Source organism: Rattus norvegicus, chromosome 7, assembly GCF_021556685.1.
Source record: "Rattus norvegicus strain SHRSP/BbbUtx chromosome 7, alternate assembly SHRSP_T2T, whole genome shotgun sequence".
In the NCBI taxonomy this organism is placed as follows: domain Eukaryota; kingdom Metazoa; phylum Chordata; class Mammalia; order Rodentia; family Muridae; genus Rattus; species Rattus norvegicus.
The window spans coordinates 114,767,501-114,793,543 of record NC_141540.1 but is presented as its reverse complement, the minus strand read 5'-3'; the positions used below and the strand labels follow the sequence as shown (position 1 = coordinate 114,793,543).

The 26,043-nt window shown below is 39.7% G+C and overlaps 1 protein-coding gene across 45 annotated transcripts in view; it reads left to right on the top strand.

Moving 5' to 3' along the window:
* Window positions 1-26,043, top strand: part of Ptk2 (protein tyrosine kinase 2) — a 214,759-nt gene that overhangs the window by 115,864 nt on the left and 72,852 nt on the right. For 36 of the 45 annotated variants that reach the window (XR_015623825.1, XR_015623828.1, XR_015623815.1 and 33 more), the window contains 6 exon segments: window positions 4,047-4,187; window positions 4,639-4,716; window positions 8,863-8,970; window positions 10,399-10,516; window positions 11,722-11,752; window positions 15,012-15,064. Coding sequence is in view for 26 of the 45 variants with exons in the window: in NM_013081.2 (NP_037213.1) it covers window positions 4,047-4,187; window positions 4,639-4,716; window positions 8,863-8,970; window positions 10,399-10,516; window positions 11,722-11,752; window positions 15,012-15,064 (529 nt within the window). In the remaining 19 variants the exon portion in view is untranslated. 45 annotated transcript variants of the gene reach the window in all.

The following is a 26,043-nucleotide window of genomic DNA, read 5'->3' as shown; positions in this document are numbered from 1 at the left end:
TTAATGGCTTGGTTTTATGTATCAGTGATTCTCAAATGATGGCTTTGGTGACTTTTGAAAACACGCTGTCTCCTCAGATTTTCATGTGTAAAACACATCACAAGTATGACTGTTATCTTTGGGAGTCCAAGACCCTGTTTTATGTTTATAAACAACCATTATACTGTACAGGCCGTGGGTGAGTGCTTGTGTGAGGCAGATACTGATGGAAGGTCAGTAGAACCTGGTTATATCCTGGTTCTCCTGCTCTTGACTCCCTCTTCTCTATGCCTTTGCATGAATGGAAAACATCTCTCCTATCTAGACCGTACTCAGTACCTAAGGGGCTTATTTTTCTTTCTGAATTTGTAATTTTGTAGCTACTTACTTGTTTGTTTTTCTTGTCTTCATATTTTCACACAATGTATTTATTTGTCTAGCACCAGGTTTATAGCATAATTGATAGTTCTTATTGAATGGAAAATGAACAGTTACCTGAAAAATAAATAGAGCTGGAGAAGAGTCCAGAAAGAAGGACACCTGCTCTGCTGCTGCCACTGCACTGTTGAGGCTTTCCTAGCTCCATCCTTCTTGCCCTCTTTTGTCAGAGGTCCTCCAGCCTGCTTTTCTCTGGAATTTTGAGCTGGGTCTGGCACTGTGGTGAGGGCTCAGTCCTGTTTACAATTTGAGTAAAGTAGGGTCAGCATGTGATCTCTATGGCCAGTGCTCTCTGTGGGCTTAAGTGCTGGATCAAGAGGCTTGTAGCTTTTACAGTAGGTGATAAGGAGAACAAGATAACAAGACAGATTGAAAGCCAAGAAACAGGCAGAAAGAGTGGTCAAGGGAAATGTGAGAGGTACTGGTCATGCTTAGGTGGTTGGGTTGGCTAAGGAACTTAGGTATTTATAGGAAGCCACTCAGAGCAGTTGTGCTCTTATACCACTGGACATTTGGGCTATAAGCAGAGCTAATTTTTAGCTACAGTTACCTGTAGATGCACCACCAGTTCCACTATGGAGGTTTTGAGAACCATTTTCTTAAAAATTTTTTTACATTTATTTACTTAGTATGTGTATGTACATACATACATACATACATACATACATACATACATACATACATGTGTTTGTGTATGTTAGCACACATGAACGAATGCTTGTGCATACTTGGGCATGCCACAGAACATACATGAAAATCATAATACAGCCTATGGGATTGGCTCTCAGCTTTTACTGTGTGAGACCTGGGCATCAAATTTTCCAGTTGTTAGTCTTAGTTAGCGTTATTGTTGTGATGAAACACTATGGCCAAAAGCAACTGGCGAAGGAATGAGTTTATTTGGCTAGTATATCCTGAGATAGTCCATTGAGGGAAGCCAAGGCAGTAACTCAACCTGGGAAGGAACCTGGATCCAGAGGTCATGGAGGGATGCTGCTTACTTGCTTGCTCCTTATGGTTTGCTCAGCCTGCTCTCTTATAGAATCTTGGACTACTAGTTAAAGATGGTACCACCCAAATGGGCTAGGTCTTCTATATCAATCACTGATCTAAAAATGCTTTATAGGCTTGTCCACAGCCTCATCTTATGAAAGATTTGTCTCAGTTCAGGTTTCCTCTCTCAAATGACTTAGCTCATGTTGAGTTGACATAAAACGAGCCAGCACAATGAGTTCCTTTACCAACTGAAATATCTCAGCCCTTTTTATTGAAAAGAAAATCACTCTACTTTTTAAATTTAAAGATTGTTTGTTTCTTAAATAGCTTTAATCAGGGGAGACAATCGCCTTAGTCCAGAATTTCTCCCCATTTTACATAAATTCCCTTGACAGCTCCAGCAGACCTCTCTAAACTCTGGTACTGCCGTAAAGCTGTTCCCATAAGCTGTACACCACCTGTTACACACAGTAGGTGTAGACAGTCCCTCCTACAGAAACAATCTCAAGAAATACTGCAATAAGAAATACTAATCTGAGCTTCTGCTTGCTCTAGAGTTAGCCATATTGAGTAGCTATGTCTATATTTTTTCTCAAAGTCATATTGTTTTACTTGTCTTAGATTTAAATTTCGAGAAGATTGTTTATAGTTAACATCCACATTGAATGGTTGAAACATTATTATATCCTGGTAGAACCTGACTGAGCTGTGATGTTTCCAAGAACAGAGAAAAGTCTGCACATGCCTTGGATACTGAGAATCATAGGCAAAGTCTCTTAACATTTCAGATGCATGATTAAAATCACTACTCCAGTAATACTAGTAGACCCAAGGTCAGAGGCACTCTGTAGTTCTCATCATTCCTCCTCAGAGGTATCAAGGTCATGAGTGATAAAGAGGCCAGCAGGCTATCAGTTGAAGAGACTAGCAACATGAGTATATATACAGTCTGGATGGAAATTCAGTGAATCCTGTCATAATCATGTTTGTTTCTTGATTGTACAACGGACAGGACTGAAGAAGTTCTGCCTATTATCTTTAACAGCTCTGTTGTAGACTTAAACCTATATAGCAAGTCAAAACAGTCAAACCTTAATGTATTACTGTATTACTCACAGCAGAAATCCAATTTCAAAATTACAAATGTTGAAAGATCTCAAAAGGATTTATCTTGTTCCCAATTGAGTCAATAGGATAGCTTCCTAGAACACCATGAGAAAACTTGATTTTGTACCAGCCATAGTGGTTCACACCAATCACCTGGGTGCTTGGAAGGCTAAGGTAGGAGGATCTCAAGTTCAAAGCCAGCCTAGGCACATATTAAGGTCTTAAAACCATGCAACAAGCAAACAACAAGAACAACCACCTTAATTTTTTGGTTAAGATAGCCACTGTCTACCTCGACCCTCAGCTCCAACAGCTTGTATGATGAGCCAGTTGGATTTAATATCTGATGTTCATCCAGCCTTTGCCTTTCATATTGTTCGCCCCAGTTTTTGCCCTGTTAGTTTAATACCACTTCCTGCATGTAGCATCTTAATTTCCAAAATTAAATAAGAGTGTTGTGACCACCTATGACTCCTTTTCTGCTTCTGTACCTACATACATTGTTGGTTCCTGCCTGAGTTAGTAGAATGCCTCCAACTTTTTTTCTCCCTACTGTTGCTATCCCTGCCAAAACCAACTTCAGAAAATACTACTTCTTCACTCAAAGTTATCCAAGGAAGTATAGTCAGTGTTAGCAGTGTAGAAGCTAAGTTTATGCTTGGCCTACATTGCTCTTTTATCCTCAGACTTCAATGTGGGTTACTGTTTCCTTGCTTCCCTGGTGTCTCACACACTGAAGTTAAGGAGCTTGGTCCTTAGGAAGCCCTTGCCCCATTCCCAGGTATTTGAATAACAGGAGTAGAAGCCAGTGGTTATCCATGCAAAGTAAAACACTGTAGGTGGTGGGTTTCCTCCCCTCTATACATGCGTATGAACCATAATGAACTGTTTTCTAAAAGCATCTGTTCTGTGCTTACAGATTATTCTTTGTTATATAACAAAATAAGACTGTGTCACAAACAATAAGATAGCATTTCAACCTCCTTAAACTAGTTCCATACAGTTGTTTATAGACTACATAGAATAGTTGTGAAAGTATATACCATACTTTGTATTATGTTGAGTGAATGATTTTGAAGATTCTTCTTATTGCTGAATGTCTTCAATCTTTCTAAAGAATAGTGCTTTGAAATTTTACTTTTTAGATCCAATAAGAAGGGATTTTTACAGTTACTTATTTGTGCACTTTCAGAAATGATATTAGAACATGTGAGTGCCTGTGTTTTTCATCTTTTCTGCTTCTAGGCCACATGCCCCCATGGTACATGGTTTAATGGAAGTGTGCCATATGTTTAATATGCATGTTGTTGTTGCCTTAAGCTTCTGTTAAATAAAGCCCTCTATTGCTAACTATACCTGTCAAACTGGTCACATGGCAAAGTTTGTGAATTGTACTTTACAACAGTTAATGTTCTACTAGTTATTTGACTGAGTGAGTTTTTGTAGTAATGTAAACGGTATAAGTATGCACATTTTTTTCTCTTGGTTGACTTAAAACCATATTTTTCTATAATATCATCATTCAGGCCAAAACACTAAGAAAGCTGATCCAGCAAACATTCAGGCAGTTTGCCAACCTTAATAGAGAAGAAAGCATCCTGAAATTCTTTGAGATTCTCTCTCCAGTGTACAGATTTGACAAAGAGTGCTTCAAGTGTGCCCTTGGGGTAAGTATTAAGCCTTGGAAGATGGGGAATTGTTTAATTTTTTTCTTATCCACATGTATCTACATTTCAGATTGAAGGAAACATTCATCACGATTCTTAAACAAAAATATTGCCTGACACTTAATTATGGGGGGAAAGCGGGAAGAAAGTGCATTAATTAGATAGTAAAAATAATATTTTAAATAGTGTGCCTATGTTCATAAATCAAGTGCTAGTTATCCTGTTGAGATAATCTTCCTAGAGAAAACAATAGCTTCCCAGATTCAAGAGTGACCACAACTAGTTTTGTCATTGAAATTATAAATATTTTATCTTATTTGGTTAGATAAATTAATACAAACCAAGTCTTCTCCAAACTCAAGGCCCTTGATAAATTTATGGCTTCATATCTAAAATCATTTTTTTTTTTTCCTTCTGGTACCTCTGTTCCCATGTGCTTGGTCTTCCAAAGTCAAGTTGGATTATTTCTGTGGAACTGGCGATCGGCCCAGAAGAAGGGATCAGTTACCTGACAGACAAGGGCTGCAATGTAAGTCGGCTCCTGGGAGAGCACATGGATTTGGTTGTGGGTACTGGTGAATGATGTTGAGGACTGGACAGGGCATTCACGTGAAAGACTCCATTCTGCAAGACTCATTTATTGAATTACACAGATGTGGTGTGGGAGATACTTAAACTTAAGCCTTAGACTTGAAGGGAAATGAATCAGACAAAACGATAGGTGGGTGAGTAAAAACTGACTGGGGTTGTTCCTGCTTATTTTGTGAGGCCTTCTTTTTTTCATTGCAATTTTGAGGATCAAGCCCAGGATATTACATACTCTAGCCAGGCACTCTATACTGACCTATACTATCATTTTTTAAAACTAACTTCTAGATATGATTTTAGTTTATTTGGACTGACCTCATACTGAATAATCTTTATAAGCTAATTCCAGAAAAATGTATCATAATTTTAAATTCTGAATTCACTGTTGCCCTTACTTACCTCATTGAGGAAAAATGCTGGCCACAGAGAAATCCTCAGGCTGTCCCACCAGTATGTGTTCCTGTCTTGTGCTGCAGCAAGTGCTGTTGAGCAGATGCTTGTACCAAAGTTTTGCTAGGAAGACCAAAGAGACTGCAGCTCTCTGATGGAGTTCACAGTCAGGCATGCATGGAAACGTGTAGAACCTGTGCCATGTGATGATGGATGCAGGGTGAGTTGTAAGGCCTGCCAGGGTTGTGGTGTTGAGGAACTGTGGTTATGGTTAAGGTGGTGAGCCTGTGGTTAGGCAGTTTGATTCTGCTCTCTTTATTGCAGGCCCACACTAGCAGGTGTGCCTTTTTTAGTGGTATGGGTTTCTGACCACAGGTTTGTATTTGTACTTGGTATGATTTTCCACATGTAATCCTTGCTGTCTATTCCCACTCTGCTTTGCTTCTGTCTTATAGCTCTTTCCCATTAGTAGTTCCTGTCCCCACTGTGTTCACACACAAATAACCAGCAACTGTTCTGTGCTGTTCTCTTCACTCGTATCTATTGGATAGAAATGGATCTTAGTGAACACATGTTCCGCCTCTTGTGCATCTTGCCTGTGAGCCTGCCTTCCAGTCTACCTGGCAATGATGACCTCCTAGGACCAAATGGGAGTGTCTCAGTCACTGAACTTTCCAGTTTCTTCCTCAAGACCATGTTGAAATAAGTGTTCCCTTGCTTGCTTGTTCATTTTTCATGTCAGTAGGTAGTTACATGTCCCCATGGATGTGCATGCAGAGGTCAATGGAGCACATCTTTGTCCATCGCTTTCCTCCTTAATCCTTTGAGACCTGATCTCTTACTGGACCTAAAGCTCATTGACTAGGCAGACTGACTCTTGCACTCCCAGGGTCCCTGCCTTGTCCACCACTCTTCCCTGCAATTCTGAGGTTACAGGTATGCTTTGCCATGCCTGTCTTCTTTCGATGGGTGTTGGGATTTTTAAGTCAGGGCTTCATCTTCATGCTTGTATAGCAAACAGTCTTGGCCATTGCACCATCTCTTTAGGAGTACAGAAGAAATGTTCTTTTGCATGTATTTCTAGAAACTGCTTCTTTCTGGTGGAAGAGATCCCAAGTGATAGAAATACTGAATGCATGCAAAACATTTTAACTTGAAAAGAAGTTACCTGTTTGCTTCTTAGAAAGGCTGGGAAACTTCTGTCGTTGACAGTGTGGGTGAGAAGTTTTTCTGCTGGATTCCACCATTTTTATAGCTCTTGTCAATTTTTCTCTTTCATTTGTTTTATTATGTTTCTGTTTTGGGTCTCACTATGTATCCCAGTCTGACCTAGATTTACTGCGTAGCCTAGGCCATCCTCACACTCAGTAGAAATCTTCAGCCTCTGACTACCCAAGTGGGAAATTACAAGCTTTATTAACTCCCACATCTAGCTTTATTTTCACATTTGAATAAGCTGAAAGTGTGTTTGGTTCTTCTGTCAGTCTGATGCAGAGCAAACATCCTGGGAATGGAAGCTGTTCGATCTTGTCCTATCTGCTGGCTCTTTGAGGTCACTGTTTATATTGTGCCTATATTTGTACCTATGTTACCAGCACAGATTTTTTTTCTTTGTGATTTGTCTCCTTACAGATCCAGAAATCTGAAATCTTTTCCTTTGTCCCTCCTTTCCCTCCCACCCCCAAATCACATAATGGCTGTTACTTTAAACATATCAATTTCAGAACTCCCACCCCATTCCAGTTACCTGTCCTCTCTGTCTTGATTTTGGATCATTCATTAACTTTTCAATAAATGCTGCATCACAGAAGAAAACAGAATGGTATTTAACCTCGAGACTCACCATGACACAAACTTGAACCCAAAGATTGTAGATCCATGCATGAAAAGTAAAAATGATAGTTTAGAAGAAAACAAGAGATAGTTCATGACTATGGCAAGGACATTTCTCCCCCACCCCCTTTTCTCCAACACAGGGTTTCTGTGTATCTGTAGTTAGCCTAGAACTAACTCTGTAGACCAGGCCAGGCTCACACTTATATTTACCTGCCTCTGCTTCCACTGTAGTGCTGGGATTATAGATGAACACCACCACATCCATCATGAATGAATTTTTAAAAACATGATGTAAAAATGATAACTCCGTAAAAGTTTTTGGTAAGTTATGTTAAATAGAAATTAAGAATTTCTTTTCAACAAAAGATGGGATAAAAGCCAGGTGTTTGTGATAAATACCTTTACTAAAAGCTCCTTAACTTAAAACTAAAGAATCATTACATATAGGGAAAACACAGCCAGCCTAATAGATTTCCAAATGATCAGTGCATAGATGAAGACTACACTCTGTACTTTGCATCTGTTACATCGATGGGTGAAAACTGAGGGGCAGGACAGATGCAAGAACAACACTGGCACCGATGCAGGAGCAGGACCACTTAGTCCACTGGGATGAGGTATAAATGCTGTGCCTCTTTAGAAAGCCTGACAATGTCCAGTCATCTCTGACTCAGTGAGTTTTAGTCATAGCCCTTAGTTCAGTTTGTAGTCATTTTTTCTTGCAAGACTTTTTTTTTCTTAAATAGTTTTACATCTATAACCTCTTTTCTGTCTCGGGTGTAGTTCAAGATGGTGATCCCCCCCCCCCATCCCCTTCCATTTTGTCTAGAGGTAAAGATAAAAAATGGGGTTTAGAGAGCTCAAAAGACCCTGTTCTTGAGTGCGTTGCAAAGCTACCAGCATCTTGACACTGGTTTTATGACTTTTGGGGTCATTCTTTCATATCTGTGCCTGTGTCTCTTTCTTGGTGAAACAGTAACGGTTACAGCTATTGGAGAAGTAAAGGCATTGAGAAATTAAGGTGCTTCTATCCTGCCCTTTTACAGCGTAAGCCTATAGAAAATGGTTGCCTTTGTTGATAGGTTTCTGCCATTGTTGTGCATATTGTAGATGAGCAGCTAAGGGGGGCAACACAGAAACTAACCAGTTTACCCCTGAATGAGCCATTACTTGCCATCTGCTTCTTGTTCACCTGTTCTATACCAATGCCAGTGTCTCTTCCCGGTCTACCACACTGCCAAACTGATTGACATCAAGCTTGGTTTGATGTCTGGCCCAGTGGATTCTCTTTTATGTATTTTGTATAGCATTCTCTGTAGGTCTTCTTCCTTGGATGTTCTGAGTCATTTAGTGTCTCAGAACTAAATTGTAATTCACCAATGGAAAGTAAGTCTTTAGAACTGGGCTTGTGGATTAGTGCTTTACCTAGCTCTGCACCTCCAGACTCTACACACAGTGTGACTTTATGTAGTACCATCCTTGTTAAGCTTTAGTAACAGGCCTTTAATATTTTATTTTTTATTTTTACTTTTAAAATGTATTTATTCTATATAAGTATGTCATTACAGATGATTGTGAGCCACCATGTGGTTGCTGGGATTTGAACTCAGGTCCTCTGGAAGAGCAGTCAGTGCTCTTAACCACTGAGCCACCTCTCTAGCTCTCGCCTTTAATATTTTAAAATGATGACCTCTAAACTGAGTGTGATGCCACACACTACACTTGTAATCTCAGTGACACATGAGAGACTTGAAGCAGTAAAATTGATGCTGTATAGGATTTACTAATAAACTTGCTTAGCAAATATTAGGTTATATAACATAGAATTCAGCTAAAGGAACCATATCTTTCCTTCCCAAAGCCCACACACCTAGCGGACTTCAACCAAGTGCAGACCATCCAGTACTCAAACAGTGAAGACAAAGACAGGAAAGGAATGCTACAACTCAAAATCGCTGGTGCTCCTGAGGTAAGACACTCTTGCTCTTAAGAATTTGATGAAGAGGAAAGATTGGGTCAGTAGAGAGATGGAGAGGATCTAGGAGGATTTGGGAGAGGGGGAAAACATGATCAAAATTTATTTTTTAAAGTTAAGATCTGATCCATGGGATAGTATAGAAATGACTTCTCCTTAATAAGGATAAAGTATTCATAGGTAATTAACCTCACAATTTCCTAATATATAAAGATTTAAAATAGTGGTTAAATGTCTTCAGAATAGAACTATTGCTATAAGTATAATCAGAGACCACTCTGAAGCATCAAGGAAGCCAGTTAGAATTGTGTTGGTAGGTTCTCTGGGCAGTCACTATGATAATAGCACCTGCAATAGTGTGATAAAAATGGGCAGGTAGGGCACAGTGGCCTGCTGCTGTAATCCCAGCCTTCTGGATTCCAGGCCAGCTCTCAACATGAACCACAGAGCAAGATCCCATCTCTAAACACCAATAAAGCTGAGAGAGAGACAGAGACAGACAGACAGACAGACAGACAGAGAGAGAGAGAGAGAGAGAGAGAGAGAGAGAGAGAGAGAGAGAGAATATATGAATATGTAGAGGAAAGAACTGTTGAGCTATACAATAAGACTGGGCTCCACACAGAGTGAGCATGTTGAAGAGCAGTTGGAGTCATTGTGTAGGCAACTTTGCCTGTGGCTCAGCTCTCCTCACTAGGCTACGTCACCAGTGTCCTGCCCTGTGATTCCAATTCACTGACATCTAGAAACTCTTTTGCAGATGAGCAAATTCTGAACTGGGAGTATAGAAAACTTGTTGCAAATTACAGTTTCCCGCTGAGATCTCAGTGTTTTGCTCAAGCTACTCCTTCCCTTTTCTGTCCCATAAGTAATGACAGGAATTTACAAGTGAGAAGCAAGTCATTCATTTGGAGCAAGTGCACCAGGACACACTGGGATATGAAAATAAAATACAGACACTTAGAAATAGATCTTTAGGAAGTTTATCAAAAACTTCATATGAGAATGATTTTTAAGCCTTTGGACTAACATGCTATGAATGCTCAGTTCCCTCTGTGATGAAAAATTAAGATATGATTAATGAAATTTTATTGTATATTAGTTTCTGGAATGAGCTGTTACCTGAATTCCTAAAGTGTGTCCAATGTCCAGACATTCTGAAGATATTTTTGCTGACTTTTTTGTAAAAGCGAGCCTCTATTTTAGTACTTTTTATCTTATGCTGTAAGTATGCCTTCTCTCGCACATTTAAGGAATGGTGTTCTTAAATACCAAACTTCCTTTTTCACTCAAGTCTGGCAAATGTTTCATTCCTACTCCTCTATATTCAAGTGTATGCAGAGTTGTGATGTCACAGTGCAGCTGTCCCTTTGATTACTGTGAAGAACAATAATGCCTCTTTCTAATGTTCTTTCTCATTAGCCTCTGACAGTGACGGCCCCATCCCTAACCATTGCAGAGAACATGGCTGACCTGATCGATGGATACTGCCGGCTGGTGAACGGAGCCACGCAGTCCTTCATCATCAGACCCCAGAAAGGTGAGACTCTGCTTTCTCTCTGCTGCACTGGTGGACAGGCTCACCCCTGCAGCCAGTTCTAAGCTCGAGAACACTAACTCAGGCCCGATGTAACCTGAATGCTTGTTTGTGTAGATAGTGGTCCACGCCACAGCAACGGACTCCAGGCTGGGCTGAAGTGCACGGAGACAGTACAGGACTTTGAGTAACCCTTAGAGTAGCTCTTAAGTTACCATTGGTTCTTTCAGCTCTAGAGATTATCTTCCCAGTTCTTTTTTAAGGGTCCCTTGTAGTTCAAGTTGAAGTTTCTATCCTGTTGTGTTTTCCCCCTGTGCCTTAGAGGAGGAGAAGAACAAAATAAATTCTGTGTCAAGAGGTGAAATTAAAGATTTGAGTGAATAAACTTATCCTAGAAATGAGGCTCATGTTTCCTCATGATGAAGAACTTTGTAAGTATAGTGCAAGGGTATACTGAGGATATGGATTTCTGAAGCGTCTTTGAAAACATTCCAAGTGGATGTGCAGAAAAAGCCTGGGCTTTGGCAGGATACCAGTTCCTCCAGTATGTATACTGTGTGTCCTGTCATGGACTGTGTTTATTCTGCAGACCCCAGGCCAATTAGTTTTTCTTTCTTTACTATAAAGCACTCTGAGAGCTTGCTCAGGGACAGATACCCTAGAGGTGATAAGGGAAGGGTGAACAGTCGATGACAGTGTTCTCTGAGGGGCTCAGAAACATAAGAGGGTCAAGCAGAGTACAGGGTTCCCAGAAAGATCTCTGAAAGGGATAAGGATAGCCCTGGATTATAGGGAAGCAAGGTTTCTGCTGAATTCCTTTGCAGCTACATCCATTGTACTTTCTGCATAGATTCTGGGTGTTACTAGTAAACCATTTTAGCAAAGGCCTTTGGCAAGGCATCTAGACTTTGTTTTTAGGAGCGCCTTAATCTTTAAGTCTTTGGGAAGATTATGTTTTACCACTTTGCATTATCCCTTTATTAGGACTTGGCATATCTTTCCATGTGAACCCAACACCCATTATTTTTGTTGTAAATTTTATATGGAAACCCAAAGTAGCCTAAAGTAGAATCAGTGTGATGACTTGGCTATCAAAGACTGTCACTAAACACCAGAATAAGGCTTTTCCTCCTTCCTGGACTTACTTCATATTCTCTCTTTAAAGGAGTCTAAGGAGTTGCTCATGTCTCTTTCCTTTTTCTTCCCAGAAGGTGAACGGGCATTGCCATCAATACCAAAGTAAGTGCTTCATTTGTGCATTTCCTTACATGGTTTTGTTAGAAACTTTAGATAAGCATTGGGCTTTATCATCTATTTTCCTAAAAAAATAAATCTCCACATATATTCAAGGTCTGTGAAAACATGTTTCCAAATACAAATCACATAAGTTGTAAGTTACATATGAAATATATACTTAATGAAGAAGTTTCAAAATTAGTTTTCCCCTTATTTCAAGTCTGTTAAGGGATCTAGAGATGGTAATAATAAGCTTAGACGTTCACTTCATCATTTGTGTAGAAATGTGAAAATAGGCATTCTCTTTTACAATTAGGAAAATGAAAGAGTGGTAATCAGTGGTTTACTGTCCCATGTTACAAAATCCATAAGAGAGATGTTGATCTTTAATGTAATTAAATGAAATAGCAATGCAAAAAATTGCATTATTACTTATGTATTTCTAGTCAGCATGCTAAGAACTGGTGGCCAACGTATAAAGGTAAAAACCTTGCTGTTCAGATAAGCAGGTAACTGAACACCAGAAGCTGTTAATTCTTAGATACTTAACAAGCAGTAGAGATGTGGAGGCCTGGGACAAGGAGTGGGCTTTATTCTGCCTGTGCCCTTTTCTCTGTAGCCACATCCTCTGGCTCTCCTTGGCAAATGTATCTGATAATCTGCTTTAGCAGCCTCCTACCATTCTTCTCCTGTTCCTCACAATTAGTATCACCTGTCAGAGCTATCCTAGTATGTGCTTTATTGAGGACCTCAGGCATAGAGTTGTATCAGAGTCAGAAAAGTATGACTGGATATAGAACATGGAAGGATCTAGGCAGTGGCCAAGGAGAAAATTTCCAAGAATCTCATAGGACACACTGAGATCTTAAGCAGTACGTGGTGACTGGGTGTGTAAAGGCTCGTCCATGAGGACTTGGTGCTGAGCTGTTTGGGGAGCTGGTTAGGTACGCACCTTCTATCAGCTCTGGCCTGCATACCTACTAAGTCTGCCTGTCTACCTCTGCCCCTCATCAGACTGTCCTAAATAGAGCTCTTTTCTGACATTTGGCTTTGCAGAGCTTACCTGACTTGCTGACACCTAGTCTCAGTTTTGATGTCCCTCACATTCTTGTCTGCTAAATTATACTTGTTCAATTTCTCTATCAACTGTCCCCAACTCTCCTTCAGGCCTTTCTCTTTTATATCACATTTTAATATACAGGCCTCTGAGCTAGGGGGCACCCCATTGCATTTCTCTACAACATCTGGTTAGTATATAACCACATTTTGGAAAATAGCTACTTGTCTTGTCATCATGCACCTGACAGTCATCTACCTCTCTGATAGCCAAATTCTGTGGATTCATGAATGTGAAGGTGAACAGGAACTAGAGAAGCAGTTTTCTCTCATGGTCGACTCTGTGTCCCTCTTTGGGGCAACAACTTATGCTTTCTTAGAGTGTTTGCAGCTAGGAAAACATAAGGAATTGTTTTGATCTGGCCATATAGTAACTATGAGCAGAAGGCAAGCAGGGGAGAAAGCTCATGGACAGGCTATAGAATAAGGAACAAGCAGTGAGGTTTACTCAGTAACACTATGCCCTGCCTGCTTAGTGAGTGCAGTGGATACACAGTATGTTAGCTGTGTTGCCTCGATGGAAGAGAAACGTCTGATTTGGTAGACAGTAACTTCAGTTTTTATAATAAAGATAGGTGTTAAGTATTTTTTGAATTTAGTAAAAGATAATAAATTATATGACCCTGTATTGTGATTTTTGATTGTAGAAGTTATGCAGTTTTATATAGATATTTCTGGGTGCCAAAAAAGAAAAAAAGGACATTGTGTTAAGTTCTGACATTTGTTTTGGTATAAGCCTTGTAGTTTTAGGAAAATTTTCCATATTCTTATATAGTAAATACTAATGGAGTAGGAAGAGGTTTTCCTTATGAATAAAAACCAAGGAAATAGCTGAAAAATGTAGCACTCCTATTTTAAAAAGATGTATTATCCCTATCAGTGTTGTAAGATTGCATGTATGTATGATTGGAAAGCCACGTGCCACATTGCTAATATGGAAACCACAGGAGTACCTTGTGACATCAACCCTCTCTCTCCTTCACTTTCCATAGAGTCTAGGCACTAAACTCAGGCTACCAGGCTTGCAGTGCAAGCTCCCTTGCTCGCTGAGCCATTTTTCTCAGCCAGTAGGAGACCTTTTCTCCTAGGTTTTATGCTTTTCAAAAAATTTAAGCTGTGCCTGTATTTTTTTAAATGTCATTAAATATTTTCAGCAATATATACACATACTTCTTAACCTTTTTACATGCTATAAAATTTAGATTTTAAAATGCTACTATGCATTTTAAATTCGTTTTTATTTTGTACATTCATTAGTATGCATATGTATGTATGTATTATTTATATGCATATACACATATACATACATATCTGTAAGTACACGTGCCCCAGTGCTGCACTTGTATCCAACAGAAGACAGTCTTGTCAGAATCCATTCTATCCTTTTACCATGAGGAATCAGGGAGCAGACTCATATTGGCAGGCTTGGTGTCAAGCACCTTAACCTATTGAAATATCTTGCTAACCCTTAATTTTTGTTAATTTAAGCCTTTTTGTAGCCTTTACATTGCACATTACATAGTATTACAAAAATAGCTCTAAGTCACCCTTGTGAGCAGCTTTTTCCAGGCACATCTGCTGTTCTTCATTTGTCTGTTTTTTTGTTTTTTGTTTTTTTCTTTTTTCCAGAGCTGGGGACCGAACCCAGGGCCTTGCGCTTGCTAGGCAAGCGCTCTACCACTGAGCTAAATCCCCAACCATTTGTCTGTTTTTAAATTGATTAATTAGCTGATTGAACCAACCAACCTTTCTTCCTTCCTACTTTCCTTCCTTCCTTCCTTCCTTGCTTGCTTGTTTGCTTGATTTATTTATTTATTTATTTGTTTGTTTGTTTGTTTGTTTATATTTATGGTGCTGGGGATGAATCCAGAGCTTCAGGTTGCTAAACAAGTTCTCTGTCGTTGAGCTACATCCCCAGCCCAATTGTCTGTTTTAATTTCTGGTCTTAGAAGCATTAACACAACCTATCTGCACTCAGTGTCTTTTTCTAAGACTCCAGTTGAAAAAACAAACTACCTGTCTAGAATGTAATCTTCCAGGAATGGTACTGGTCTTGCTAATCTGAGGCAGATTCAGATTTGTTTGACAAGGGTAGGTGTTTAGTCCTGGTAAGGACGTACTTACACTTTTGTCTGCTCTGTTGCAGGTTGGCCAACAATGAAAAGCAAGGCATGCGGACACATGCAGTCTCTGTGTCAGGTAAGGATCGTGAGGTAGAGACCTTGAAGAGTAATCTGTGAGGAGGATAGTGCAGATGCTACTTGTGTTCAGTTCCTCTGCTTAGAAAGAACCTGTGTGATTTTACTATTGTGAAATAGGTATCCATATGGACTTTATTGTAGATGCTGCCAGTGACCCTATATATTACTCAGTAGGGTACACAGGGCTCCATATTGTTTAAATGCCATGTTGTGTTTACAATGTAACCTTAACTTTTGAAGTTGTTGTTAGAATTTATGTTTATTGAGTTTAGCAGGATATAACAGAATACACTTGGTATTTTGTGTTTGAAGTTCAAAATACATGATTTTCTTAAAAAAATGGTTTTCTTCTTTCACAGTCAACATAATGGTTATTTGATATAGTCAAGGTATTACATAAGCATTATCTTAACTATTTGTTGGTATGGTGACTTTCATGTTATGTTTTCAAAGTGTATGTGCCCTCTTTTCCTCATGTAAACATGTGAAGAATAAAAGAATTTTAGGGAGGGGCAGAAAAAGGAACCTTCTAAGGGCCCCAGCTATATATTTTAATATATGTTATACCCTACTGTCATACATGTGCATAATTCCACATGTGTATATGTTGCCACACGCTATCTGTTCTCAGCTATATGCCTGTGAACATAAAGGTTATATTTCTAAAATAAAACCTTCTGATGTATTCATTACATGATAGATGAGCCTCAATTCCTGTTCATTTGTTTTGAGTCAGTTTTTCTTGAAATTTAATTTGTATTTTTGCCCATTTGTTTTTGGATCTTCTTTTGGTACCCAACATAATAATATATCTGTTTGTTTTCTTCTTTGCTCACAAACATTCCACAAACCTTCACTTAACCCACGGGTGTTTGTGATACATACCACAGAGTCGCTCTGTTAGTGGGCAACACTATCAATGCTCTGATGGCCTAGAGCCAGGAGCTACTTCTTAGCAGAGTACAGAGAAGCTCTTGGTACTGGATTTGGGCTCACTGGACAGTTTTGGGGCTACGTGTGTTCTCTAGGACATGTCAGTTATTTGAGAGCCTCAACCATGACTTTGGGAGTAGTAAATCTAGAGTGTTAGGTTTACTGGTTGTCATCAGCCTTTTTTACAGTTCTTATTCGGCTTGTGGTGTATCTACATACTTGACTTTTTGAAATCACCAGCCCTCATTTTTTTCTATTGAAAGGGGAAAGGCTCAAATGCCATAGTAGAAGTCCTGAGGAAAGAAGCCGTCTAAGCCCATGAGGGTGATTCTTCAGTGTTTACAGGATAGCTGAGTGAGGTTTGAGTACCACTTACCATTCAGGCAATGAATTGTATATGCTCCATGAAAAGGCAGCTGATGACTGTGTTTGCCACAGTATTTGCAGTTGTTCAGGTACAGGAGTGAGCTCAGACTTCTCTTGTGCTTGGGAGTTTCATTCTACTCTTTACCTTTGGGTGTTCCATAGGTCCTAGGCCCTGTGACCCTTCTATCTTCTTCCTTCACGTTGGTGCCTCTGTTTCCTTCAGTAGTTGATCAGCATCAAAGCTCAGCATTTCACTCCGCTGCCAGCCCTTTCTATTTGACACTTCCATGCTCAGAAAGAAAAAGTGAGCCATTTGTTGTTGTTGTTGTTGTTGTTTAAAACAAACCTTACTCTGTAGCCCAGGCTGTCCAGAAGTTGTTAATGTTCTTACTGAGTCCTAAATGCTAGGATTATTGGTAGGCACTGCCATGCCTGAGTGGCTTAGTGAATGATGTGTGTTTTAGGTTTAGCTTTATGTTCTGTGTTCTTTCCTATGCGTTAACTCATGAAGTTCTGACAGACTACGGAGATCATCTCACTTAGTGTACACATGATGAGACTAAAGGCCAAGAGGTTACAAAGTTTACTGAAGATACACAGTGAGCAAAAATAGAGTTATTGTGCAAACGTGGATAATAGCCGCAAAGTCTATCCTGATTTCTTAGGATTCCTGGAGTGTCTAAGGAGGGATTGTGTTTCCTTCTCTGATTTACTTCTTTCAGAAAAATTCTTAGTAAAAATCCTGTGCCTACCAGATGACACTAAGGACTCAGTCAGATACTGTCATGGCATCCCTTGGCCTAGGCCTACCTTTCCTTTCTCCACCCTTTTCTTGGCCACATTGTTTCATGTTCACATTATGCTGAGGATTGTGGTCACCCTCTTCTGCTTGGTCTTTCCTTCCTTACACAAAAACTTTCTATCCATAAAAGCTGACAGGCAAGTACTTTGGTCCCAGACCAGGCAGAGAGGGGTACTCAGTGTTCAGGGGTGATCAGCGACAGCTGGTATTTTTAACCCTGTTGGTCCTGTTGATCAGGACTGCTTGCTTCTAGGCCAAGTCAGGTTTGTAAATCCTGTCTTCACAGACTGTAAAGCAGTGCCCACCCAGCCTGAAGCCTGTGCACAGTGAGTCCAAGTGCTGGTCTGGCCTGCCTAGGAATGTTTTTGTTAGTTTGATACTGACAGCAGCGCTGTGCTATAATCGTATCCCAAGGTTATTTCTAGAGTTTGCTATGTGTTTCTGATGTGTGTTGAGATGCTGACCCCTGCACTAAATTCTATTTTTGTTGGGCCTGTGGTCTTCTATATCTGCTACCACAATGAGCCTGCTTTGTAACAGGCCAGTGGAGTGGGCGTGCTCCATGAGGTACTTTCCTGCTACACCCTACCTCACTCATCATATGTCCTACCATGTGGACATGAATACATTCAGCAAATGCTTGCTGTGTGGGTGCAAAAAAGGAGCAAAACTAATTTTTTTTAATGCCTTTTGTGAGTTCAGGTAGAACTTGAGCCCAGTCTATAACACTAGTGCACTAGGCTGTCTTCAGGGATCTGCAAGTATGCCCCAAGTGAATGCCAGTGAAACAGGGTCAGTGTAAGGACATTTCTCAGATCATAGAATAAAGCTGATTATCTCAAGTATTTTGAAGACTTAACTGTGTTTGGGTTTTTTATTTTTGTTTTGTTTTTTTGCATTTGTGTTTTCTATGAATAAGTAGGCCCTTGATTGAGCCCCTAAATCTTTTTTTTTTTTTTTTTTCGGAGCTGGGGACCGAACCCAGGGCCTTGCGCTTCCTAGGCAAGCGCTCTACCACTGGGCTAAATCCCCAACCCGAGCCCCTAAATCTTAACTGTGAGTAGAAGTCCATGGTACTTACCATTATGTTATTCTGTGGCCCTTGTTCAATATTAGACCATGCAAAACCAGACTATAGATTATAAATTATCTCTTTTATATATGTCTATGGAAATGACTGCAGTGATTTTCTTTTTAATCTGGCAGAAGTATTTGTTTTTATTTTATTGAACTCTCTGTGCTTAAAGGACAGATGTACTACTTTTAGACAACTTACTTTTAGTATTATTGCACATGTAAACTGTTTACAACAGATTGGTTTGGTTATTACTTTACCAGAAATAATTCTCTTTAGATAGGATTTTTCTTAATTATATTGAGTTGGTGACTAGAGATTATTCTAACTATCAAGAAAACATTTAGGAAAATAGATGTTATTTGTATCAGTTTGCTTCATTTCAAATCTTAGAACATCTCAAATGTGGTTGAGTGATTTGTGTATGAGTCTGAGAAATGGGGGTTGGGGATTTAGCTCAGTGGTAGAGCGCTTGCCTAGGAAGCGCAAGGCCCTGGGTTCGGTCCCCAGCTCCGAAAAAAAAAAGAAAAGAAAAGAAAAAAAAAAAAAAAGGCCCTGCTGAGAAATGTGTGCAGGTCTAGAGAAGTTGATAATCATCTTTGCTTCCCTCTCCCTGAGGGCTCTGGCATGTTGAGTCTATTGTCCACTGATTGCTTTGCTGCTGCTTAGCAAATACTTACATGCTTAGGAATTGTGCCTGACATATCCATGGTATTGTCTTGTTTATTAATATCCCTGCTTCCGAGATGAGAAAACCACCCTTCTCTGCACTTACGGGGCTTGGCCAGGTTCATGTAGTAGTGAGTAATAGAAAACCCACTCTATACCTAGGCCTTGAACTCCTGGAACTCATTCTCTTTTCATTAGATGCCATTGATCATTGCAGAGTCTTGATGTGTGCAGGGAGTAATGTTTTAGCATGGGATTTCATTTTAGCAGTTTTCTCCATTCAGCAGGAATAATAACGTACTGGCTTTTCTGTTTGAATTCAAAGTCTACCCTTTGTTCACTTTGAAAGAGCTACTTATGCCTAATTTTACCATCTAGTTTCCACTGTAACAGTGCCATGCCTTCCAAAGTTGTCTATTCTATTACCAAAATGTCATCTTCCCCTCCCCATTCCCATTTGAGATGGAGTATCATCTCAAACTAGGCAGCCCAGCCTGGCTTAGAACTTACTGTGATCCTCCTTTGTAAGCATTCCTAGTACTGGAATTGCAGGCATGCCACCATGCCTCTGAATGCTTGATTTTAAACTCTGTCCAGAATTTAAAGAAGTAGGATGGGCAACCCCTTCCTTAATTTTAGAATATTGCTAACTAGTGCAAGAGAAGTTCATTTGCAGCTGCAGTAGTGGTACACTACTTCAATCCCAGCACTGGAGGCAGAGACAGGTGGATCTCTGAATTCAAGGCCAGCCAGGGATACACAGAGAAACCTTGTCTCAAAAAACAAACAAACAAATAAAAGCAAAACAAAAGATCCAGATGTGATGTCGCACATCTAAAATCCTAGTTTTTCAGGAAGTTGAAGCAGGAGGCTTACAAGTTTGAAGCCAGCCTCTGCAAGAAGCCTAAGTGAGAAGAACTAAGTGAGTTCTTTATATGAACTTTTTTGTTAAGATATGCAGATATAGCTTAGTGGTAGACCACTTATCTGCCATGTTCAGGCCTTATGTTCAATCCCTGATACTGTTTGAGAAAAGTTCATTGTTATAAATTATGTTCTTTATGATGCATTACTGGTAATATGTGCAGAGTGATAGGCATTAGCTATTTTAAGCATACTCTGAGAACCTGGAAAACTAGGAATTATTCTAGTCTTAGTGGTCACAATAAACATGTCTGATCTGGCAGTTTAGTTTAGGAGGAACTCTCAGGCTTATTCTCTGGTATCTAGAGCCACTTTGGCGGTGATGGTGTATACAGATTAGGGAGAGCGTAATAAGAGTAGTCCATCAGTGCTGCTTCTTGCCCATGCCCATCTTAGTGTCATTAGAACTCAGCTTGCAACTTGTGAGATTTGAGGGTGCTGCTTAATCACATTGTTTTCTCAAGTGTTCAGAAGTCATAGAAACAAGGAAATACCAGTTTCAAAAGTTGAGAAATAGTGTCCTACGAGAGGGCCAGAGATAGGGGTTTCTCCTTCCCCTTGCATTGAACTCCCTGTTTTCATATGCGGGAAGAGTTGCAAGACTGGTAGGCCTGCCTAAAATCGGATCACCTGAGCCACTTTCCCATTCAAAAAGACCAGGCAATGAGGACTTCACTCTGTATAAGTAGTCCTTGTAGATCTGCCTCTTCAGCCCTGTGGGGTTTGTTTCTTGTCTTCCCTATCAGCCTTCATAACAGGACGGAAATGAAGCACTATACCAGAGTATTTTAAACAAAAATACACTTTTGACTGTACATAAGTGTGTGTTTTAGAACAGGCAGTGCTAAAGTATTCTTATTCTTGGTTCACACACCTTAATTTTCTGGCTAAACTGATGAGAACAATGATTAAATAAAGTTCAATATGGATTGCAAGAAACCTTTGCACCATCTTGCTAATTGTCAGACAAGCACTGCTAACATGGAAGAACAGGAGAACGGATCCTGCCTGAGCGCTCCGCAGCCGATAGTAACCGCAGAGTAATGATGGGTTAAGTTCAGACTTTGTGATGCAAGATACGCTATAGAGGTAAATAGACAATATCAAAATCTTACTGTGTGTTTTGTCTTTGAGCAATTTCTTTAAATATTTTATCATTGAGTGTTTCAAATATATACAAAGGAGAGGACAGGATTGTGAATTGATTTCCTACATACTATCACCCAGAGTCAGCAGCCAAAAGCTTGCAGCCAGTTTCATGTTAGCTTTGCCTCCAGCTCTTACATATGCCTGTAACCCTGTTGTTATTCCAAAGAAAGTGAGTTTCAAATTCCTTCCTCTCTAAATATAATGTTATCAGACATTCAATGTGTTTAAATCCCAGGTCTTCTATCCAGAAAGCTCAGTTTTATCCCGATAATAGTGAAACAAGACATCCTTGTTCAGTTTCCTCCCTACTGCTTCTGTCTGCCAGGCCCTCCTGTTTGTTTGTAATGTTCTAGTTTTAATTTTGTTACTATAATAAAACGTGTTGACTAAAAGCAATTTAGGCTTTTATTTGTGTATTTGTTTATTTATTTGACTTACCCTTCCAAGTTATAGTCATCAAGGCAAGTTAGGCTAGGAGCTCAAGCAGAAACCAGGTAGGGATGCTGCCTGCTGGCTTGCTCATGTTCACCTTACTTCATAACAAGTTTCAGGCCTGTCTGTGCTACAATAGTGAGACACTGTCACCAAAAATAAATAAGTGAAAATTGTTCAGTGTGTTGGGGCCCAGCCAGTCTCAAATCTGACCTCTGTAATGCTCTCTGTAAGAATGTTGGAAGTTACTGATATGCATAACTTGGCCACAAAGTAACAGCATGCAAATTTTATTGCCTCTCCTTTATTTGGTAGGAATACTTTAAAGACACTCCCTAAGGGAGTTTTCCTATTTGAGAGATAGGAAAACAGCTTTTTATACATACGCCAGTTTGATTTATTTGTTTGTTTTTAGAGATAGGGTCTCACTATGTAATTCTGGCTCCCCTGGAGTTCACTACGTAAACCAGACTGGCTCTGAACTCACAGATAACTTCCTGCCTCTGTCTTCAGAGTTCTGGGGTTAAAAGCATGCACCACCATGCCCTGGTTGTGATGATTAGTTTTCACGTCAACAGTGTAGAATCACCTGAAGGAAAGCCTTAAAGATTATTTCTATCAAGCTGGCCTGAGGCATTCTTGTGAAAAACTATCTAAATTATGTTCATCGAAATGGGAAGTCAAGCCCATTGTGGGCAGCAACACTCCTTAGTTCTGAGTCTTGAATTGTATAGAAATAGAGAAAGGAGGCTAGTTAATCACTACGAGCATGCAAAAATTTGTTGTCTCTGCTCTTGACTGTATATGAGTATTGCTTCAAGTAATTCCTGCCTTGACTTCCAACAGGGATGGACTGCAGCCTGAAATTCACATAATTCCATAATTATATAACCCCTCCCCCCCCAAATTGCCTTTTGTCAGCATAATTTATCACAACAATGATACTAGGACAGTATGGCATCCTATCCAACCTCCTATCTCCAACCTCAGCAGGATTTTCCTCTTAAGGGCTCAGTGCATCTTGGCCACTGAATGCCTCACTTGCTGGCCAGTCTTCATGTCAAGAATGCAATACTGAGTCTGGACCACTGTTGTCAGTCTTTGTATCTCCCTTGTGTAATCCCTTTCTTTTATGGCTTAATTTAGTCTGTGGCCTGTCTGCTTACCACCTGCTTTTAGAAGTTCATTGAGCACCTCATGCCTAGCACAGTGGAGCTAAATCCTAGTGCCTTTGCTGAGCCTATGCCTGGGCCTCCACCATTCCCTAAGTGGCTTCCTTCTCTCCATGGGCCTTCTGCTTCTCCTTCCAGTTCAGTACATTGCAGATCCTGATTGTCTACACCTAAGACCTAAGTTCCATGACTTTATTTTTCTTAACACTGTCTCCTATACAGTATGCCTAATTCATGTTAAATGTTCAAAGCATGTAGCAAAAACAATTATCTTCTGTAAGTTAAGAAGCTTCATAACCTTTTGTATGAAGCAGGTTAAAGTCAGTATTACTGAAGAAGCACCTTTAAAAAACTGCTTCTTTTCCAGTCAAGATAAAGAATATTTACCTGTCTAGAAATAGACTATATAGTAAAGAACTAAGAAGAGCTAAACATGGGAAGTGGGTCCTCTCCAAGAAGTGGAAACTGTCAGTGTGGGTAGAGCTGCTGTCTGAATTCAGACTGCCAGGCTTCTTAGGTTTTTATTTCTTTATCATACATTCTTAGAGAATGGTTTTAAGAATCGTGAGTTAAAAACTTAGGTATTGTTTTCTCAATTTTAATTTATTTCATATTGGCTTGGTTTGTATTTTTTTAATTTTTTTTTAATTTTTCTTTTTGTTTTTTGACATGGGGTTCTATGTAACCCAGACAGACTTTCAACCTCTGATCCTTCTGCCTCAACTTTCAAAGCATTTACCTCCATATCTGGCTTCAGACATAATCTTATGTAGTCAGAGCATAATTCTCAATATCAGGAAATTAACACTGACAGATGTTGTCATTCATAGCCCATACTAGTTCATTGCAGGATTGTCTTTGATCCTGATCCTCCCCCTCCCACCTTAGTCCATAACCTTTATTCTTCATGGGCTCACAGTCTGGACTGTTTGTTACTGATGGCACCCTGTACCTCTGCGTACTGTCACACTGTGTCTGCTTGATTCTGATGTGTGTGCTCTACTGTCACTGCTGTACTGTAGCTGCTCTGTGTTCTCACTGCTTCACATGGACAGTGAGGCCCTCATAAGTTTAAGCACATGGATTGACAAGTGAGTGGAAATATGGTGGTAGCTTTGTAGCTTCCGTAGTTGGACATCCTCATCATCAGTTTATGCTAAGATATTCCAGATCTTAAGTGCTCATAAAGCTCTTACATTTTCTAAGATTTCTTTCCTTATGGACAAATGTTAAACGTTGACAAATGCATAGACTGCTCCTGATCCTTAAGTTATTCATTAGTCTTTATTTTATTCTATTTTATTTTATTTTAGTTACTGGTTTCCCTGTATCCCTTTTTATTTTTAGTTGTTATTTGTTACTTGGCTGGCCTGAAGAGCTCATAGCTGTTGGTTTTGCTTTGTTTTGGTTTGTATCCAGTGTTAATCTTTAGTAAAACAAATAATTCTTTTTAAGCTACAAGTCTATGATAGTAATAAAAGCGTTTCAAATTTGTATTCATTTTTATAGTTTTAGCTTTAAAATTAACTGGGTTTTTGTATTGAAATAATGTATTTCTGTTTTTCTCTTTCTTCTCTTGCCTCTTTGTAAAGGGATCAATCACTGCCAACATAAAGTTAAGAAAGCTAGGCGCTTTCTCCCTTTGGTCTTCTGTTCTCTTGAACCTCCTCCAACGGGTACTGCACTGCACTTACACAGGATTTCCTGTCAACCAAGGCATCTCACAAAACTAACTATAGCTAGATGTTTCTAGATTGTCCCAAACAGTCAATGGCCATACTGAATATCAGTGTATGTGCTGTCTACTGTCCAGATGCGATAACTTGATGAGGCAGGTTTTGTGTCTCGCAATTGACACAAATTTGTGCCAATGTCTTAACTAGACAATCTTTTGTTGCCCATTTGCTGCTTTTGAATGCATGACAGGGCAAGAAGTAGCTTCCTGGTGCCATTTCTGTTATCTTGTTTTCCTACAGTGGTTGTCAAGACCTGTTTCTTCTGGTCTTGTGAATTTTCTAATACAGCATGTGGGACACAGTCCATATGAGCCCTGGGTGTCTGTGTTCTGTGTTCTGGGAGACAGATGTCAGGACAGATGAGGCAGCTGTTCCATTTGGAGGGCTTTCTAATAAAGCAGTGATTTTTGTTGTTGGAATTATTGGAACGATTTTTTTTCCAAAAATGCTTAAAAATTAGTAGTTTTGTATGAATGCAAATGGGAACCTGAATCGTCATTAAAGCCTTTTGAGAACTACACTTGCCCTTTATGGTAGTGTGGGCATGGCCTATGTCTATCATGGGGGACTTTAGTTCACTACCTCATTGAAATATGAGTCACAGGCTTATCTTCTAGTGACCCTTCCGCTTACAGGGTTTCTTGTATCTGAAATGATACAAATGCTCCTTAGGGAAAGTGGAAGCACTTTAACATTTAACAATGAAAGACAGTGAAATTACTTTTGCCAGGTGTGGTAGAAAGTAATTAAGCTCCACTGTTCTCCTGTGTAACTGTGTAATCTGTTGGCAGCTTAAAACTTTGCTTAATGGCTTTCAACTCCAGTAAACACACTAGTACATTTTTTCTTTTATCTTGTGAATGAACTTTGGGGTGATTTTGTTATTTTCTTAAGCTTTGATTTACTTGTCATTTTAATAGTGTGTTTCCTTCTCTTTTCCCCTTCCTTCCTGTCCCTCCTACCCTTTGTTCCCTACTTCTTCCTTTGCATGCCACCTGGATCTGCAGATGAAATTAGTGGGGACGGTAATATTTATTTTCACATTTGTGTTACTGCTGTGAGATAACCATGTGGTGCATGTATAATAACTCTTAACTTATGAGGAACAGAGACAGTGATCTTTAACAGTTGTTCAATTGTGACAATCAAGGAAGCACTAGCACTATGATTACTTTTTTCTCAGCATTTACTATATTTTAAAATTACTCTTGGTGTTAGGGTTTTTGTCTACTTTGTGTTGTTCCTGCACAAAATTTGATGTATTAATTCCAGATAATTATGTTTTATAAACTGAAATAGAGGGACATTCGTATTTTTCGTTGCTGTTGAGTGACAGAATACCTTCAGTGGAGGTTTTTACTGCTCGATGTGAACCTGCAGAGTATGAGCATACAGGACCACAGAACTCCAAAAAAGAATGTGCTCCTTGTGGAATTGGAAGCCAGTGTGGAGCTTCATTTCTGGGGTGCTCTGTGAAAGTCGGGTGTCAGTACCTACTACTCTGGAATGTTTCCTGTGCTTCCTGACTACCTGCCAGCCCTCCTTCACCTCATCAGGATGCATAGTTCACAGATGGAGACATCAACCAATAGAGACTAGAGGTGGGGCTCCAGGCTCTGCCTTCTCCACTATCCCATTCTGTTACCAGCTGACTTGCGAGTGACCTTAGCAGCTTCCCTCCCCATGAGAAAAGGCCCCAGTAGTCATTGTGAGGATGAC